The sequence below is a fragment of the Dipodomys merriami genome, unplaced genomic scaffold (assembly GCF_024711535.1).
Source record: "Dipodomys merriami isolate MVZ:Mamm:240054 unplaced genomic scaffold, mDipMer1.0.p SCAF_138, whole genome shotgun sequence".
Classification (NCBI taxonomy): Eukaryota; Metazoa; Chordata; class Mammalia; order Rodentia; family Heteromyidae; genus Dipodomys; species Dipodomys merriami.
The window spans coordinates 2,179,073-2,196,115 of record NW_027202693.1 but is presented as its reverse complement, the minus strand read 5'-3'; the positions used below and the strand labels follow the sequence as shown (position 1 = coordinate 2,196,115).

General features: G+C 64.9%; 1 protein-coding gene across 3 annotated transcripts in view; it reads left to right on the top strand.

The window, feature by feature from the left end:
• The window catches only part of LOC138825601 (multidrug resistance-associated protein 1), a 63,326-nt gene that overhangs the window by 34,694 nt on the left and 11,589 nt on the right, over positions 1–17,043 (top strand). For 2 of the 3 annotated variants that reach the window (XM_070020277.1, XM_070020275.1), the window contains 12 exons: positions 1,011–1,103; positions 2,624–2,827; positions 6,308–6,454; positions 7,222–7,312; positions 7,998–8,073; positions 8,846–8,972; positions 9,814–9,990; positions 11,412–11,579; positions 12,468–12,636; positions 15,279–15,359; positions 16,195–16,282; positions 16,874–17,006. In XM_070020277.1, the coding sequence (XP_069876378.1) occupies positions 1,011–1,103; positions 2,624–2,827; positions 6,308–6,454; positions 7,222–7,312; positions 7,998–8,073; positions 8,846–8,972; positions 9,814–9,990; positions 11,412–11,579; positions 12,468–12,636; positions 15,279–15,359; positions 16,195–16,282; positions 16,874–17,006 (1,554 nt within the window). The remainder of the gene's footprint in view (positions 1–1,010; positions 1,104–2,623; positions 2,828–6,307; positions 6,455–7,221; positions 7,313–7,997; positions 8,074–8,845; positions 8,973–9,813; positions 9,991–11,411; positions 11,580–12,467; positions 12,637–15,278; positions 15,360–16,194; positions 16,283–16,873; positions 17,007–17,043) is intronic. The other variant, XM_070020276.1, reaches the window with a different exon arrangement.

Sequence of the window (17,043 nt, the reverse complement as noted above, 5' to 3'; positions counted from 1 at the left end):
TTTTAAGTTCCTGGAGCACTCTTTTGAGATTGGCCTTCAAGATTGATTTGTGAGCCATTAAGAAAATGGCTTTCGAGGCTGGTGACTGATGTATGCCTGTAATCCCAGCTCTCCGGGGACACCAGCCAGAGGATTTCAAGGCCAGCTTACTTCCATAGCAAGCCCCCCACCCCCCCTTTTTTTTTTGTCGGTCATGAGGCTTGAACTCTGGGCTTGAGCGCTGTCCCTCAGCTCGTCAGCCCAAGACCAGTGCTCTACCACTTGAGCCACAGCTCCACTTCTGGTTTTCTGATGGTTTATTGGAGATGAGTCTCACGGACTTTCCTTCCCCGGGCTGGCTGTGAGCCATGATCCTCAGATCTCAGCCTCCTGAGTAACTGGAATGACAGGTGTCCAGCCGCATGTCCCGCCCTCGGAGGCTCTGGAGATCAAAGCTTGCTTGGTTCCTTTAGTGGCAGAATCCAGGCCGAACGGCTGGGGTGTCTGTGAACCCCAGAGCGCCCCACGCTGAGTTACGCCGTGTTGGCCCTCTAGGGGGCCCCCCCGCAGGGAACCCCGCAGCACACGGGTCGCCCTCCCACTAGCAGCCATGACAGGGTGCAGTGCTGGGGTGCAGCCCACGAGGCCCGGCACCCTGAGCCCTCGCGGCTTGCCTAGCTCAGCAGCCAGTGAGGGGCTGCCATTCCCCCCATCCCGGGTAGGGATCATGAGCTGGTTGTGTGGGGCCCTGGCGCCCCACAAACGCCAGCTTCTCCGAAGGGAAGCACCATTCGGCGCACAAATCCCCAGCCCTCCTCCCCAGCCAGAAACGCCCTTCCCACCCGTGCTCCCGGCTACCCAGAATTCCGCGCTTCTCCCTCCTCAGCGTGGGGACCCCAAGGACTTGGGTCCCGCCTATTCGGAGAGGTTGGGAGGGACCCCAGGGCTGCAGCCCGCCAACGCCCCATCGTGGTGGGTGTGGGGCGTGGGGCTGGTGGGGCGCTCGGCCGACGCCCGCTGTCGCCCCTCAGAACCTGGGACCCTCCGTCCTAGCGGGCGTGGCCGTCATGATCCTCATGGTGCCTTTCAACGCGGTGATGGCCATGAAGACCAAGACCTACCAGGTAGGCTGCGCCAGTCCCTCACGGGGAGGGGGGGGGGGCTGGGTACGCCCTCCCCCCCACGCTGTTCCAGGGCTTTCTGCTGAGAGGTCTCCTGCGCCCCCCCCCCCCCCCGCCTGTGTGTCCCGTCCACTCTCTTCCATGGGGTCAGATCTTTTATTTCTGGAGTTCCTTTGTAATTTGTTGGCTTTTAAATAACTAACAATAAAGGGAAGTTTTTCTCTTTCTCTCTTTTTATTTTTCTTGGCCAGTTGTGGGGCTTGAACTCAGGGCCCCTGGTGCTGTCCCTGAGCCCCTTTGGTGCTCAAGGCGAGCGCTGTACCACTTGAGCCACAGCGCCACTTCTGGTTTTTGAGTAGTTCATTGGAGATAAGAGTCTCATGGAGCCTTTTCAGCCCTGGCTGGCCTCGGACCGCGATCCTTAGCCCTCAGCCTCCTGAGTAGCTAGGATGACAGGTGTGAGCTAAAACAGTCTTTCTAAAACTTTGGTCCTTTTTTTTTTTTTCTTAAGGTAGGAGCTCTCTGGGAAGCTCTGGCCGCTCACGCGCCATCTTCCTGCTTTCAGGACTTTCTTAAATACAGATCTGGCTGTAGAGAGGGTTGGCATGCATCTCTGTGCTTCTGTAATGTTCTTGTGTGTGTCATTTGCTCCCGTGCTGGGCTGTGTTGTGTGAATTCAGTTCTAGTCCAGCCCTGAGACCCAGCTCGTCTGGAGGTGTTTGTGCTATGCCGGGGTGGGGGGTGGGCTGTGGACAGGAGCGCTTGGCCATGCTGACCACCACAGGGGGCAGAGCCCAGGACACGTGACACTCCCGGGCGTGGGGGCCAGACCCCATGTCCTGTCTTCCCCTTCCCCCTCCACGTGAAGCAGCTCCCCTCTCTGCCTGTGATTCCCCATACCATCTGGTACAGTCCAGTTGAGCAACTATGGCTGAGTGCACTCGAAATGCTGAGCAAACTGCCCGGCCCCTGGGTGAGGCCGATGGCATTCTACCCGCTAATGCCCACAGCCCTGCTGCTCCACAGGCAGGGAGGCGTGAGAGAGCGGACCAGCCCGACATAAAGTAGGGCCTGTCTCAAAAACAACCGGTGCAGAAAGGGGGTGGAGAGCTGGCCAGGCACCGGTGCCTGTCATCCTAGCCACTCAGGAGGCTGAGATCTGAGGATCGAGGTTCAAAGCCAGCCCGGGCAGGAAAGTCCGTGCGACTCTTTATCTCCAGGGAACTGCCAGAAAACCTGAAGTGGCGCTGTGGCTCAAGTGGTAGAGCACTCGCCCTGAGCCACAGAGCTGAGGGACAGCACCCAGGCCTTAAGTTCAAGTCCCACAACTGACAGAAAAGTGGAGAGGGCAGGATCGTCCGTGCCTCTGGGCCAGGACCAGTGGAGGGCATGCTGGGAAGGAGGGCATGCCGGGAGCGCCCTCCATCCATCCCTGCGCTCCCAGGCAATGTGGTTTGAACTGGGGTCCAGAGGTCCCCGGGGGGGGGGGGGGGCTGGCCCATTGACGGGGGCCTCGTCTGCAGGTGGCGCACATGAAGAGCAAGGACAACCGCATCAAGCTGATGAACGAGGTCCTGAACGGCATCAAGGTGCTGAAGCTGTACGCCTGGGAGCTGGCGTTCCGGGACAAGGTCATGGCCATCCGGCAGGAGGAGCTGAAGGTGCTCAAGAAGTCCGCCTACCTGGCGGCCGTGGGCACCTTCACCTGGGTCTGCACCCCCTTCCTGGTGAGTGCCCACCCCCCCGCTTCCCTGAGCGCATGGTGCTTCTGTGCTTGTTGACCTCTTGGGAGCATGCGCCAGCACATCGGCCAGTTCTACCCTGGTTGGCCGGGGCTGCAGCGGACGGCAGCCTGGGTGACGTGTCGCTGACTGGCCACAAGCCTCGAGCGATCAGTGACCCGTGGACCGCGCAGGACCACTTCCTTCTTCCTCCCTGCCCTGTGAGCCGGGGCGGGGGAGGGAGGCTTCATCTCCACGCCTGACCGACGGGCAGCTGTGTCCCACAGCCCGTGGCCACGGTCTGTCACGCCGCTTGTGCGCTGTAGCCCGCTCAGCCGGGCACCGGAGCTCACGCCTGTATTTCCAGTTCCTGGGGGATCTGAGATCAGGAGGATCATGGGGAACGAACCAAATCCTCCTGGGATTCTTTCCCGGCGGGAACGGGAGGGAGCTGAGCTGGGTGCTGGCCGGTGGTCCCTGGTGGGGCCTGGGGTGGTCTTGGAGACCACCCGCCTGGCGCTGCCGCCCGGCTGCCCGCCGCCTGCTCCCCGCGCCCCGCGCACCCTGAACGCGCCACGTCACCTGACCCCCTCGGGCTGGCACGGCCGGGGCAGAGCCTCGGTGTGCTGGGACTCCATGTCCCAGCACCTGGCTGGAGGGCTGTGGCGTGATGTCCTCCTCACCCCAGCGCCTCCGCCCTGCCCGGGCTCGGGACCGCCCACCTGGGACAGACGGACAGACAGACAGACGGAAAGGAGGCGTGTTCTACTGTGTTTTCCAAACCGTACTCTGCTCCTTCTGTCTGTCCGATGAGCCGGAGTCTCCCTGTGAGGCTGGCTCCCCGCTCACCAGCCTTCCCCCTCCCACACGCTGGGACTGCAGGCGTGCCCACCCGGCATGGTTCTTCTGCAACCTCTGGGCCATGCTCCACCCAGAACGAGGAGGGACGGCAGGGAGGGGGGGCTGTCCTCAACTCCTTTGCGTGTTCCGTCCTCGGACGCCAGCGACACACCCAACTGCGCTGTGCTCCTTTCCTGCCCTGGTCCCCGTGGGGAGGCTGCCGGCCTCCGAACCCGCCACGCCGTCGCGGTGGGCGGGAGGGGTGGCTGGGCGCCACACACAGCTCATGGCGGGGTTGGCAAGGAGCAGAGGAGCCCGGCTGTCGGCCCTGACTGTGACGAACTCGGGAAAGTCTGTGGCCACTCCTCCCCAGAGAGTGCTCCCTCATCTTGGCATGGATGGAAGGATGATGGGTGGATGGATGATGGATGGATGATGGGTGGATGGATGGGTGGATGGATGATGGATGGTGGGTGGATGGATGATGGATGGTGGGTGGATGGATGATGGATGGATGGATGGATGGATGAACTACCTGCATTAGGAACTTGTTGCAACCCGCTGCATACTCCTTAATCCACCGTGACCGGGAGCAACACAGTACAGAAACAGGACCGTGCAACTGAGATTTGGGGTACCAGGCGGCCTGTAGCCTTCCACCAGCAACAGATTCCGAGGTTCCGTTAACTGGGGTTTTTATTGGTCTTGTGCATGGAAGTACGGTACAAACCAGCTTGGGACCATACGTTGTGTGTAACCGGTAGGTGACCTCCTTTTTCTAGAAGGAGAGCTAAACAGTTAAGCAGCCTGTCATTTGCATGGAGCTAAGTCTACCCTTTGGCTCCCACACACGGTGGAGTGTGGAGTCTGAGTTCCTGGTGAGCCAGACGGATCGACCTTTCCAGGAAAACTGTCGGCGTTCTGAGCGTGTACGGGGAGAAGGCATTCCAACCCCCCGTCCTTTCTGGGGTCTCCCAGCTTGGATTTTCGGGCTCGCCCAGACCTGTCTTCCACACTATAGAGACCTAACTCAGAGTGCAAAGCAGAGGGGAATTTTGAAGCACCCACAAAGTGTAGGAGAGGGTGTTGTTAGTGTTTCTGTGTGAGGTGTGCACGGAACCCGCCAGGACACTTCATGCGGTGGGATCCAACGCAGCGGCCGGTCCTGGTCCCCGCTTTGTCTTAGCAAGAGTTTCCCAGGGTTCCGCTGGGTGGCACACAGGGGAACCACCTTCTTCTGGGCTGAATACTACTCCATGTGTGTTTTCTACTCTGTGGGTTTGTGTGGCAGGTTCTGGGAGGGGAGGGGGGGAGAGGCCATCTCCACGAGCTGGTGCTGGGGGTTGAAGTGAGAGGCTGACAACAGAAAACAGACATGTGCAGAACAGTGCAGGAAGCCGGGAAGGAAGCACCGAGTGTCATCAGCCTCAAGAGAGGATGACCGCTGTCGGGCGTGGGGTGGCATCCCTGTAGTCCCAGCCTGAGGGCAGGGGGGGTGGGGGGTGGGGGACTGGAGAGTTTGAGGCCAGCCTGGGCCATACAGGAAGCTCCTGTCTCCGAAGCAAGGAGCAGGGGGAAGGGCAGCGGGCCGTTGGCCGACCCGGACACCACACGGCGATCACCCGGTCAGAGCGTCACCGGGCGCGTGGTTAACACGCACAGTTCTCGGATTTTTTTTCCACGTAGCAGTGGAACATGCTTAAAAATGCAAGCCAGATGGCTGTGACTCCCACGTGGAACTGAGACCTGATGGGGTCGAGAGGGTTGAGGCCAGGCAGGTAGAGAAGAGCAAGAGAGTCCCATCTGCAGCTAACTAGCAAAATGCTGGCCTGGATGCCTGGTTCATGCGGTAGAGCACCAGCTGGGAGCAAGCCAGCTAACTGGGGGTGAAAAGCCCTCCCTGAGTTCAGACCCTGGTTCTGTCTGTCTTGGGTCTGAGGCTGATTGGAGGCCACTCGTGGGCTTGAAGTTGGGGCCTGGGCGCTGTCCCCGGGCTCTTTGCCTCAAGGCCAGCGCTCTGCCACTTTGAGCCCCAGCTCTAGTTCTGGCTTTCTGGCGGTGAAGTGGAGATAAGAATTATCACAGATTTTTTTTTCCTGCCAGATCTGGCTTCCGATCCTCAGATCTCAGCCTCCTGAGCAGCTGGGGTGACGGGCGTGCACCCCGGGCACCCGGCTTCCGGTGGCTTCCCAGCCCCGCCCCTCCCCCTTTGGCAGCTGCGCCTGGAAAATTCTGAGCTGGCCTTGGGGTCACCTTGCCAGTGGCAGAGCGGGAGAGGGCCGCGGCTCCGCTAGCCTGTGGCCGGGACGCTGTCGGGGCGGGCAGGGGTGCGCTGGGAGCAGGCCGGGTGTCCAGCCCGCACCTCGGCCCTGCGGCCGGGCCGTCCCGGGCACTGGCGACGCAGTGGGGACAGGAGACCGCCCCCGCTCAGAGCTTGTCGTATTACGATGGGGTCCAGGCGTGGCGGGCATGCCTGTAATCCAGGCACTCGGGCAGGTGGAGGCTGGATTGCAAGTTGGAGGCCAGGCTGGGCCGCATGGTGGGAGGGGAGTGGGGAGGGGAGGCCAGTGCGGGGACGGGCCGCGGGGCCCCGGGGCCGCGGCTCTCCGCACAGTGCTCAGCCCCCGCCGCCCCGCCCGCCCGCAGGTGGCCCTGTCCACCTTCGCCGTGTACGTGATGGTGGACGAGAAGAACATTCTGGACGCGCAGCGGGCCTTCGTGTCCCTGGCCCTGTTCAACATCCTCCGCTTCCCTCTGAACATCCTCCCCATGGTCATCAGCAGCATCGTGCAGGTACTGCAGGCGGGCCCTCGAGGCCCGGCCCGCTCTCCCTCCCGGCGCCAGCCTCCGCCCGACCCCAGGGAGAGCAGAGCGGCCTGGCGGGGAGAGCCGGAGCGGGCAGCTGCCGGCGCTCCCGGCCCATCCAGCCGGGGTTTTTTGCTTTTTGGGGGGCTCCCTGAAGGGGGGGCTTCTCAGCTCGGGTGGGAAAACAGAGAAGCCTTTCAGGTATGGACGGTGGGACACAGCGGAGGGGCCGGTGGCTCTCCCCGCCTCCCCATCCTGGACCCCATCTCTCCCCCTCGGTGCTGAGGAATTTTAACATGAGTGCCAGCCGCCACCTTAGTCACAGCCCGGCCCGCACCCAGCCCCTCGCCTCCCCCGCGTCCATGCTGCGGGCGGGCTTCACGCAAAGCAAGAAGGAAACCTTGTTGTTGTTGTTGTTGTTATTATTATTATTTGTTGGTTGTGGGGCCTGAACTCTGGGCCTGGGCGCCATCCCTCAGCTCTTCAGCCACAGTGCCACTTCCGGTTTTCTGGTGGTTCATGAGAGATCAGAGTCTCACGGACTTTCCTGCCCAGGCTGGCTCTGAACTGTGATCCTCAGACCTCAGCCTCCTGAGAAGCTGGGATGACAGGCGGGAGCCACGGGCGCCTGGCTTGATTTTCTTTGTTTAAGCTCAGTGCAGACCCTGAGGAAAGAGGGAGGGTTTGGCCTGGCCACCAAGGCAGGTTTCCAGAACCTTCCTTCCTTTCTCCCCACACCCGTCCCTGTGCCGCAGGCCAGCGTCTCCCTCAAGCGGCTGAGAGTCTTCCTGTCCCACGAGGAGCTGGATCCCCACAGCATCGAGCGGAGGCCCATGAAGGACGACGGTGGGTGGCACCCCCCCACGAGCCCCGCCCCGCCCCATGCACCCCTCCCTGCCTGGCCCTTCCTCCTCAGCGGGCAGCAGCGCCCACAGGGCCTCCCCGGGCCTCCCGCAGGGTGCGGGCCGGATTGTATTGGGATGAGGGAGGTCGATGTAGGATCCGAGAGCTTAGGGAAGGAACAGCCTTGAACAGGAGGAAGGTGCAATGGTGGGTGTGATGGCAGCCACTTTGTAAACGGGATACTCAATCATCTGTTCCCCTTCCCGCCCCGCCGAGCTGCCCCTGACCTGCTTGAGAAGGCCAGGAAGCCCAGGAGCTTCGAGCAGCTGTGGATCCCACAGCCCCGCAGGCGGCTGCTGGCTGGGCATCTCCAGGGCACGGCCAGAGCACCGGGCGGAGTCTCTCAGGGCTTCTCTCTGCTTTGGGGTCTAAGATTGCCTCCAAAGATGTGCAGTGGGGTTTATTTCTTCCTCCCCACCCCTGGGGATGGGCCTCGGGCTCCACCGGAGCCGGGAAAGCCATGGACGGGGCCACCCGGAGCCTGGGCTGGGGGCAGTGAACCCGGAGGCTGGTGCGCGAGGCCCAGCATCCGAGGCTGGAGCGTGCGGCTGAGAAGATCAGCGGGGCGGCCCACTCACGCCACTGCCCGGGTCGTGCCGGCCTGACCGTGGTCTCTGATGCTTTCCAGGCGGGGACACGCACAGCATCGCCGTGAAGAACGCCACGTTCACATGGGCCAGGGGCGAAACTCCCTCCCTGAACGGGTAAGCCAGGGCGCCGGCACACGCGCGGACCCAGCTCCGGGGCCTAGAGCACGGCGCTTCGCGCTAACAAAGCCTCGGCTGGCCAGCCGCCCGTGCGTGGGCTCTCATGGGGACAGACAGAAAGGTGACTGGCGCAGAGGTCACAGGTGGACAGCCGGGGGGACCTGGGGCCTGCGGGACGGGGAGCCCCGCCTTCAGGTCCGGTGTGATCCAGCGCCTGACAGTGGGATGGGGTGCTGAGCACCTTGTCCGGGTCTTACCTTTCTCTCGGCCCGGGCTCCCCAATACTCAAGGCCAAGGGGACCTCCTCGTGTCCCTAAACAATTCCTCCCGGCCCGCCTGCCTACGGAGGGCAAGAAGGGGACACACTGATCCCAGAAAGGGATCCCCTGTGCCCTCCGCTGAGAACTCCCGCGGGAGCGCGCGTCCAGCAAGCGCTTTCTTGGGCCTCACGGAAATCCTTCGTGCTCTCCCCGGTTTCTTGGCGTCATTAACTTGTCCTCAGCCGGGATTCTGGGTGTGCGTAGCCCCCCCCAGCCTCGTCTGGGGTACAGTCAGAGCATGTCCAGCCCAAGCCCTGCACATCCCCCCCCCGCCCCCCCCAGGCCCTCCCAGCCCTGACGCACCCCACGCCATGCCGCCCACCGCTCCGCCACCCAGGGCTGCCACGGAGACACGGAGGCCCCAAGAGACGGACATGCGTGGGCCCCCACGCTGCCCCGGGCCCTGCCACCCACTGAGCCCCGTGTCCCGCCCCCCCCTGTCCTTCCAGAATCTCCTTCTCCGTCCCCGAAGGTGCCCTGGTGGCCGTGGTGGGCCAGGTGGGCTGCGGGAAGTCGTCCCTGCTCTCGGCCCTCCTGGCGGAGATGGACAAGGTGGAGGGGCACGTGGCTCTGAAGGTAGGAGGGGGTGGGCAGCCCCCCGCCCCGCGGGTCCCCCACCCGCCCCGCCGGCTGCCACCCCGGTTCATGGGATGGTTGAGGACACCGACCTTCCTGTCCTCGACGGCCTGCTGCTTCCCCGGCCGTAGCCCAGCCCCGAGCCCCAGAGCCACGAGAACCGAACCCGGCACGGGAGGCCGGAACGTACTGACTCCCTTATTTTTTGTTGGTCATGGGGCCTGAACTCTGGGCCTGGGTGCTGTCCCTCAGCTCTTCAGCTCAAGGCGAGCGCTCTACCACTTGAGCCACAGCGCCACTTCCAGCTTTTTCCCCCCTGCTTATGTGGTGCTGAGGAATTGAACCCAGGGCCTCAGGCATGCAAGGCAAGCACTCTACCACTGAGCCACCTTCACAGCCCATGGTTATTTTTTTCTTTGCCAGTCCTGGGGTTTGAACTCAGGGCCTGGACACTGTCCCTGAGCTTCGTTTGCTCAAGGCTAGCGCTCTACTATTTGAGCCACAGCGCCACTTCTGGCTTTTTCTGTGTATGTAGTACTGAGGAATCGAACCCAGGGCTTCATGCGAGCTAGGCACGCACTCTACCACTGAGCCACCTTCCCACTCTTAAAGACTGATTTTCCCTTAGCATTCCTATCCTTCGTCCTCCCCTCCATCCTCCCCGTCATCCCTCCCCCGTCCTCCCTCCCATCCTCTCGTCTTCCCCCCTCCCTCCCCTCCAACCTCCCCTTCATCTTCCCTGTTCTACACATGCACCAGGGCCGTGGCCGGGGCGGGCAGCCGCCGCCAGCTGACCAGGTCCATCTGTCTGTCTGTCTGGCCCTGTCCGCCCGCCCCGCAGGGCTCCGTGGCCTACGTGCCCCAGCAGGCCTGGATCCAGAATGACTCCCTCCGGGAGAACATCGTGTTCGGCCGGCCCCTGCGGGAGCGGCACTACCGGGCCGTGCTGGAGGCCTGCGCGCTCCTCCCGGACCTGGAGATCCTCCCCAGCGGCGACCGCACCGAGATCGGCGAGAAGGTCAGCACAGCGTCCCGCCGCAGGCTGGGAGTGGGTGGTGATCTGCGGCCTCCACTGAGGCGTCTGCCGGACCTTGCACAGCTCCCAGAAAGCAGTGTCACCTCTGGTGACCCGTGTGCCCGCTGTCCTCCCACCCCCCAGGGGCGGAGTTCATTGTGGACCCATTTAATGGTTGGGGAAGGGGAGGAACAGAGATGCCAAGTGACTTGCTCCAGGCTGCCCAGCCTGGGAGCCCAGTGGAGGCAGCCCCCCATCCCTCTTGTTGTCAGCCGCTCCATTTTTCTATTAGTTTTATGTTGTTGTTTTGAGGTTTTATTGTTTTTGCTGCTCCTGGGACTTGAACTCAGGGCCTGAGCACTGTCCCACTCTACCACTTGAGCCACAGCGCCACTTCTGGCATTTTGATGGTTCGTTGCAGATAAGAGTCTCCTGGACTTTCCTGTCCAGGCTGGCTCTGAACCTCAGTCCTCAGATCTCAGCCTCCTGAGTAGTTAGGATGTCAGGCGTGAGCCACCGGTGCCCTGGCCGGAGATTTTGTTTTGTAAGATACTCTTGATACATAGCCCAGGCTGGCCTAGAACTTGTGATCCTCCTGCCTCGGCCTCCCAGGGCCAGGATGACAGGCAGGCACCACCAGGCACCAGGGGAAACCCTTGTCGCTTCTAAAGAGAGAGGCTGTTTGGGCATCTCCCACCGCCACAGCCCCCGATCTGACGCTGCCCCTCCCCTGGCCTCCCTCCTGGGCCTCCCAAGGTGCCCTCCTGGGCCTGGAGGCCCCTGGCCGCCTCTGGCCGCCGGCGTGCCAGCGCCCCCTGCCTGCGGCCAGGAGCACAGCGCCTCAGCCGGCCTCAGCTTGCAGAGCCCGCCGGTCGTCCTTAGAGGCCAGCCAGGCTCGCCAGCAGCAGTATTTGGAGAATGATGCCACGTAGCTGAGTGACATCTGTGGCTCCTTGGAAAAAGAAAAACAGTCCACTGTCAGGCATCTTCAGCTCGGCCGGGACCTCGCGCTGATGCCTGTAGGAAGTGTGTCCCGTGGAGTCAAGGCCAGGGGTGCCGCGGCCTCCTCCCTTTACCTCCAGTGCCAGCCTCAGCCTTCAGCTCCTAGTGCCCAAGGCTGGCCCTCTCTGGGAACCGCGTGGCAGTGGTGTCTGCTCTGGGCTTGACTGGACAGACAGAGGCCTGAAGGGCCCTGCCCTGCCCGGCCACCCTGGGCCCTGGCTACCCTGGGCCCCGGCCTTGCCCCTGACCTCGCCCACCTCCCTGTGCTCTGCCCAGGCCCCGCCCACTTCCCTATGCTCTGCCCCAGGCCCCGCCCACTTCCCTGTGCTCCGCCCAGGCCCCGCCCACCCCTTGCTCCGCCCAGGCCCCGCCCAGTGCTCCCCGAGACCCACCCCTCCCTCCGTCCCTGCCCCGCCCCGCAGGGCGTGAACCTGTCCGGGGGCCAGAAGCAGAGGGTGAGCCTGGCCCGCGCCGTGTACTGCGACGCCGACATCTACCTCCTGGACGACCCGCTGTCGGCCGTGGACGCGCACGTGGGCAAGCACATCTTTGAGCACGTGGTCGGCCCCAAGGGCTTGCTGAAGAACAAGGTGCCTGCCGGGCGCTGCGGGAGGGCGCGGGGCGGCGGGCAGGGCCGGGGGCTGCGGGAGGGCGCGGGGCGGCGGGCAGGGGGCCGGGGGCGGGCAGGGGGCCGGGGGCGGGCAGGGGGCCGGGGGCGTGCGGGGGGGTGACCCCAGGCCCGCCCGCCTGTGACCCCGTGCCCGCTACCCTGCATTGGCAGCACCCCGCGCCACTCACGCCCGCGCCCCTCGCGCCCGCGCCCCTCACGCCCGCGCCCCGCGCCCCTCACGCCCGCGCCCCTCACGCCCGCGCCCCGCGCCCCTCACGCCCGCGCCCCGCGCCCCTCACGCCCGCGCCCCTCGCGCCCGCCCCCCTCACACCTGCGCCCCTCACGCCTGCGCCCCTCACGCCCGCGCCCCTCGCGCCCGCGCCCCTCGCGCCTGCCCCCCTCACACCTGCGCCCCTCACGCCCGCCCCCCTCACGCCTGCGCCCCTCACGCCCGCGCCCCTCGCGCCTGCCCCCCTCACACCTGCGCCCCTCACGCCTGCGCCCCTCGCGCCCGCGCCCCGCGCCCCTCACGCCCGCCCCCCTCACACCTGCGCCCCTCGCGCCCACGCCCCTCACACCCGCGCCCCTCGCGCCCGCGCCCCTCACGCCCGCGCCCCTCACGCCCGCGCCCCTCACGCCCGCGCCCCTCACGCCCGCGCCCCTCACACCTGCGCCCCTCACGCCCGCGCCCCTCACGCCCGCGCCCCTCACGCCCGCGCCCCTCACACCTGCGCCCCTCACGCCCGCGCCCCTCACGCCCGCGCCCCTCACGCCCGCGCCCCGCGCGCCTCACGCCCGCGCCCCTCACGCCCGCGCCCCTCACGCCCGCGCCCCGCGCGCCTCACGCCCGCGCCCGCTGTGCCCGCAGACGCGGCTGCTGGTGACGCACGGCCTCAGCTACCTGCCGCAGGCCGACGTCGTGGTGGTCATGAGCGGCGGCAAGATCTCGGAGATGGGCTCCTACCAGGAGCTGCTGGCCCGGGACGGCGCCTTCGCCGAGCTCCTGCGCACCTACGCCGCCTCGGAGCAGGACGAGGGTGAGCCTGCGTGCGGGGGGGAGGGGGACCCCCGCCGCGCCCGGACGCCCTGACCCCCAGGCGGCCGCCCGCTGTTCACCCCGGTTCTGGACGCCCTTCCCGAGCCTGGGGTCCCCCCTTCCCCCGCCTGTCTGCAGAGGGACCTGCGTCCCCAGGCTCATCCACGGCCTGGCTTTTGAGCTGTTTCTTCTCCTTGGCCATTAGGACCCCCCCCCCCCCACACACACACACTGGGGATTGAACCCAGGGCCTTGGGCTCTGCCATTTGAGTCTGCCCCTTGGCACTCAGTCACCCCTGTCCGTGCCCTGGAGGTCGGGAAGTCCTGCTGTGAGTCTGGCCGCCTTGTTCTTGGCTGCAGCTTTGTGTCTAGTCTCTTCAGAGACAGAGGCTGGGCGGGCTGTTGTTTCTAAATCTGCGTGTCCAGTGGAGGCCATCTTCCCGTGGCTCCCTCCCGGCCCCCCCCCCCTTCTTCCAGCTGAGCCAGAGCCTTGGGTTCCACTGGCTCAGGGGCTCCCTCCTCCCCCCTCCTCCTCTCCTCCCTCCTTCCTCCCCCACTCCCTCCTTCCTCCCCCACGACCCCCAGATTGGTGCCCCCATCTCCTTTTGTTCTCTGCTTCATTTGGCCACGAGAACGCCACTTTCCCTGCAGATATTCCTGCCTTCCACACGGGCCCCGGCTCAGGCCACGGGCTAGGTGGGTGGCCTCCCCATCCCCTGCCCGCTGTGTGACACGGGGCTGGGCACGCGGCCATGTCCCGGGCACTCAGCCTCAGCCGGCCCCAGCCGTGACCTTGGCTGCGTGTGCTCCACGCTTTTGGCCCGCGCCCGGGAGACTTGGCCGGCTGCACCAAGCAGGTGGATTCCGAGCACACAGGGTGGGGGGTCTGCCGGGGTGCGCTCAGAGTGATGGGGCGCTGCCAGTGCCCCCCGTATTGAGTCTGTACGGTGTACGGAGGGGCGCATTAGCGTCACCCCTGCCTGGGGAAGGCCGGGCACCGTGGGGGTGCCCTACTGTTTCCTGGGGCCGGGGCTCACCATCGCCACCGGAAGTCAGCGCCCATCCCTGTGATTTGCAGGAAGCCCAGCCTCATGGGGGTAGAGGGGGGGCTCTCAGTGGGGAGCAGACTTGGCCAGTGGCCAGTCCTTCTGAGGGTCACAGCCAGAGGGGGGCAGCCACCCAGTTTCTGGTGAATTTGTAAAAACGGATTGAAAGCTACTCAGGTGCACAGAGCAGACGTTCTCAAGCAGAAGCAAGCCTCAGAAGCCAGGGGGGGGGTCCTTCCATCCCCCACCTCCGGGGGGCGCTGGGCACCCTCCTGGCCCTGCCCTGGGTCTTGCTCCCACGGAGTACACCTGCAGTCTCTGCCCTCCTCCTCCCCCCTCCCTCTCCCCCTCCTCCGTCTTGTTTCTTCACGGTGGCCTGTGCGCCAGGCTCTCTGTCATTAGTCACTGGGGATTGAACCCAGGGCCTCGCACCTGCCGGACAGCCATGCCCACAGCCCTCTCGCTCACATGGCATTCTTTTGAGACAGGGTCACCCTAAATTTGCTTGGGCTAGCCTTGACCTCTCGGTCTTTCCACCTCAGCCTCCTGAGCAGCTACCATGGCAGGCGTGAGCCACCATGCTTTACCAAAAAGCCTTGAGTGCGGGGCGGAGCCGCCCGCCCTCCCTCCCTCCCTCTCTCTCCCTCTGGGCTGCCTGTCCTCCCCCTCGGGGAGGAGAACTTGGAGGCCGCCCCTGGGGGTGAGGCTGGGTGAGGCAGCCGGGCAGTTCCATGTTTGGGCAAAAGCTTGGTGCTGACCATAAAGCAGTCTCTGGGAATCCTCTCCCTCTTCCTCCTTCCCTCCCTCTCCCGGGAGGCCAGCTGGCCCTCATCCAGGAGTCCCAGCACCTCCTGAGCAAGGCCATGTGAGCAAACCTCGGTAAAAGGTACTGAGCCCCCGTGTCAACAAGCTGGGCGTGGTAGTGTACACCTACCATTCCAGCTACGTTCGACATGGAGGTACTAGGATCTGGGTCCATGGTCACCCCTGGGGAAAACACAAGGCCAAAGCTAAGAAGTCCCAGGGTGTGGCTCAAGTGGTAGGTAAAGCGTCTGCCTAGCGCTCTACCACTTGAGCCACAGCACCAATTCGGCTTTTTCTGCACATGTGGTGCTGAGGAATGGAACCCAGGGCTTCATGCATGCGAGGCAAGCGCTCTACCACTGAGCCACCTTCCCAGCCCCTGGTACCGGGGACTGAGCCCGGGCTCACTCCCGCTGGTGGTCCTCCCAGTGGTGACAATTAGAACAAATCTGAGCTGATGATGCCCCTTGCTTCGGGCTGGCGTGTTAGTGCTGCGGCAGCCACCGCGAGGCCCCGGAGGCTGGTGGGGGTCAGTGGGGGGCGAGGGCGGGAAGGGGGGTTCAGCGTGTTCCCTGGCTCTTCCCAGAGTGGTCTGTCCACCTGCCCGTGTGCCGTGCGCTGTGCGTGCAGCGTGGCGTGGCTCCCGCCCCGGCACTAGGTATAGAGCCGTTGTGCTCTTGGGGTAGGTGCTGGCCCGGGTATGGGGGTACCCCCCTGGGCCTGCCCGTGCGTGGCGCGGGCTGGAGGTGGAGGCCCAGGGGAGGCTAGCGCGCTGTCATCTTGTGATTCACAGGCGGCGGAGCGGAGGACGCGGCGGGAGGTCAGTGGCACGGCTGCGCACCGGCGCTTGTAGACTCCAGGCGGCCCGGCCCAGGTTGCTTTGCGGTGGTGCCGGGGTTCAGTTTGTGTCTCCAGGGCCCCAGGTCTCCCCAGAGGCCTCGGAAGCACGTGGGGCAGGCTGGGTGGCGGTGCCATTGCAGATGCCACCCAGGGTCCCCGGGACTCAGCCCTGCGTGACCCCATCTTGTGGATGATTGGGCCAGTGGAGCGTCAGGGCGGCCACAGCGAGGAGTTGAGGAGTCCCCCCCCCCCACTCCTGGCCTGGACACCGGCTGCCGTGGTGCTTGGAACTCGCTCACTGAGGGGCCAGCCTGAACCCCGCTTCCTCCCAGTCCTGGGGCTCCCGGTGGCATTCTGTGCTGTGAATGCCACCCCGGCCTGGGCCGTGGACCTTCCCACGTGGCCTGCGTCTGTGGCTCCCTCCGCCCACCTCCCCGGGCTGGCCTTCCACGCCTCCCTTGTCTGTGTGTCTGCATGTCTGTCTGTGTCTGTGTCTGCGCAACGTGGGTACTGCCGGGTCGGCGCTGGCGGCCTGCTTGTCGGTGCTGCTCGTCCCGGGGGGCATTGGAGACACCAGGCAGGCCCCCCACAGGCCGCCACCTGGTCAGTTCAAATGGTGGCACCCCCTTACTACTGGGGTCACAGCCACGGTCCCCAGGAACCCCCCTCCTCCAGTCATGGGTGTGTGCCGTGACCCGGCTGCCGCAGGCCTCTGCTTGCTGAGGGGCGGGGAGAGGGGAGGGGGGAAGGGGGAGGGGGGAGGGGGGCATCTGGCTTCGCAGGTCTGAGGTCTGCTCGAGCCGCGGCCAGGTGGCGTCCCTCTGCTCAGAGGGTGACAGCTCTGCCTTCCTCCCCCTGCGTCTCCCCAGGGCCCCTCGGCCCCGGCGGTCAGCGGAAGGAGGCCAAGCCAGTGGAGAACGGCATGCTGGTGTCAGACAACATGGGGAAGCTGCAGAGGTGAGGCCGGCCCTGCCCGAGCTCCGCCCCACCCCTGCCAGCGGGCTCCCCGCAGAGCCTTGCTTCCCTCCCTGAGCTTGGTCCAGGCCCAGCAGGCAGTCACAGGCTGGGCGTGATGGCACACGCCTGTAATCCCAGCTACTCCAGAGCCACAGGCAGGAAGATCCCACTTGCCAGGCCAGCTCCTGGCACTGGGAGAGCCTCCCGCAGAACTCTTAGATTACAAACACAGATGCTGCTGTAACGCAAATGAGGCACAGGGTGCGGGATGGTAAGTCAGTGGAGAGACGCACAGTCCTGCCCTGCCAACTCTCCTGTACACTGCAAATCGTGTGCAAATAAAAGCTCACCACAATAATCAGTGCTGGGATTCCAGGTGTGCGCCACTACGCCCAGCCTTTCCTGAACATGTCCTGCCCTCCAGTGGTGGTTGGTGGTTTTGTGCAGACCATCCCAGGTGCTCACAGACCGAGACGCTTGGTGCCCACTTCCTCCGGGCTCGTCACCCCCTGAACAGGACGTGGGGACACCCCCTTCCCTCACCTCCCCCTCCCAAGCCTCGGGCCGACGCCCTGCCCTCCACCTTCCCAGGCAGCTGAGCAGCAGCTCCTCATACAGCGGGGACGCCAGCAAGCACCACGCCAGCACCGCCGAGCTGCAGGAGGCCGGCAGCAAGGAGGAGGCCTGGAGGCTGATGGAGACCGACAAGGCGCAGACCGGCCAGGTAAGGATCACCTGCCGGGCGCCATGCACGGCCGCCA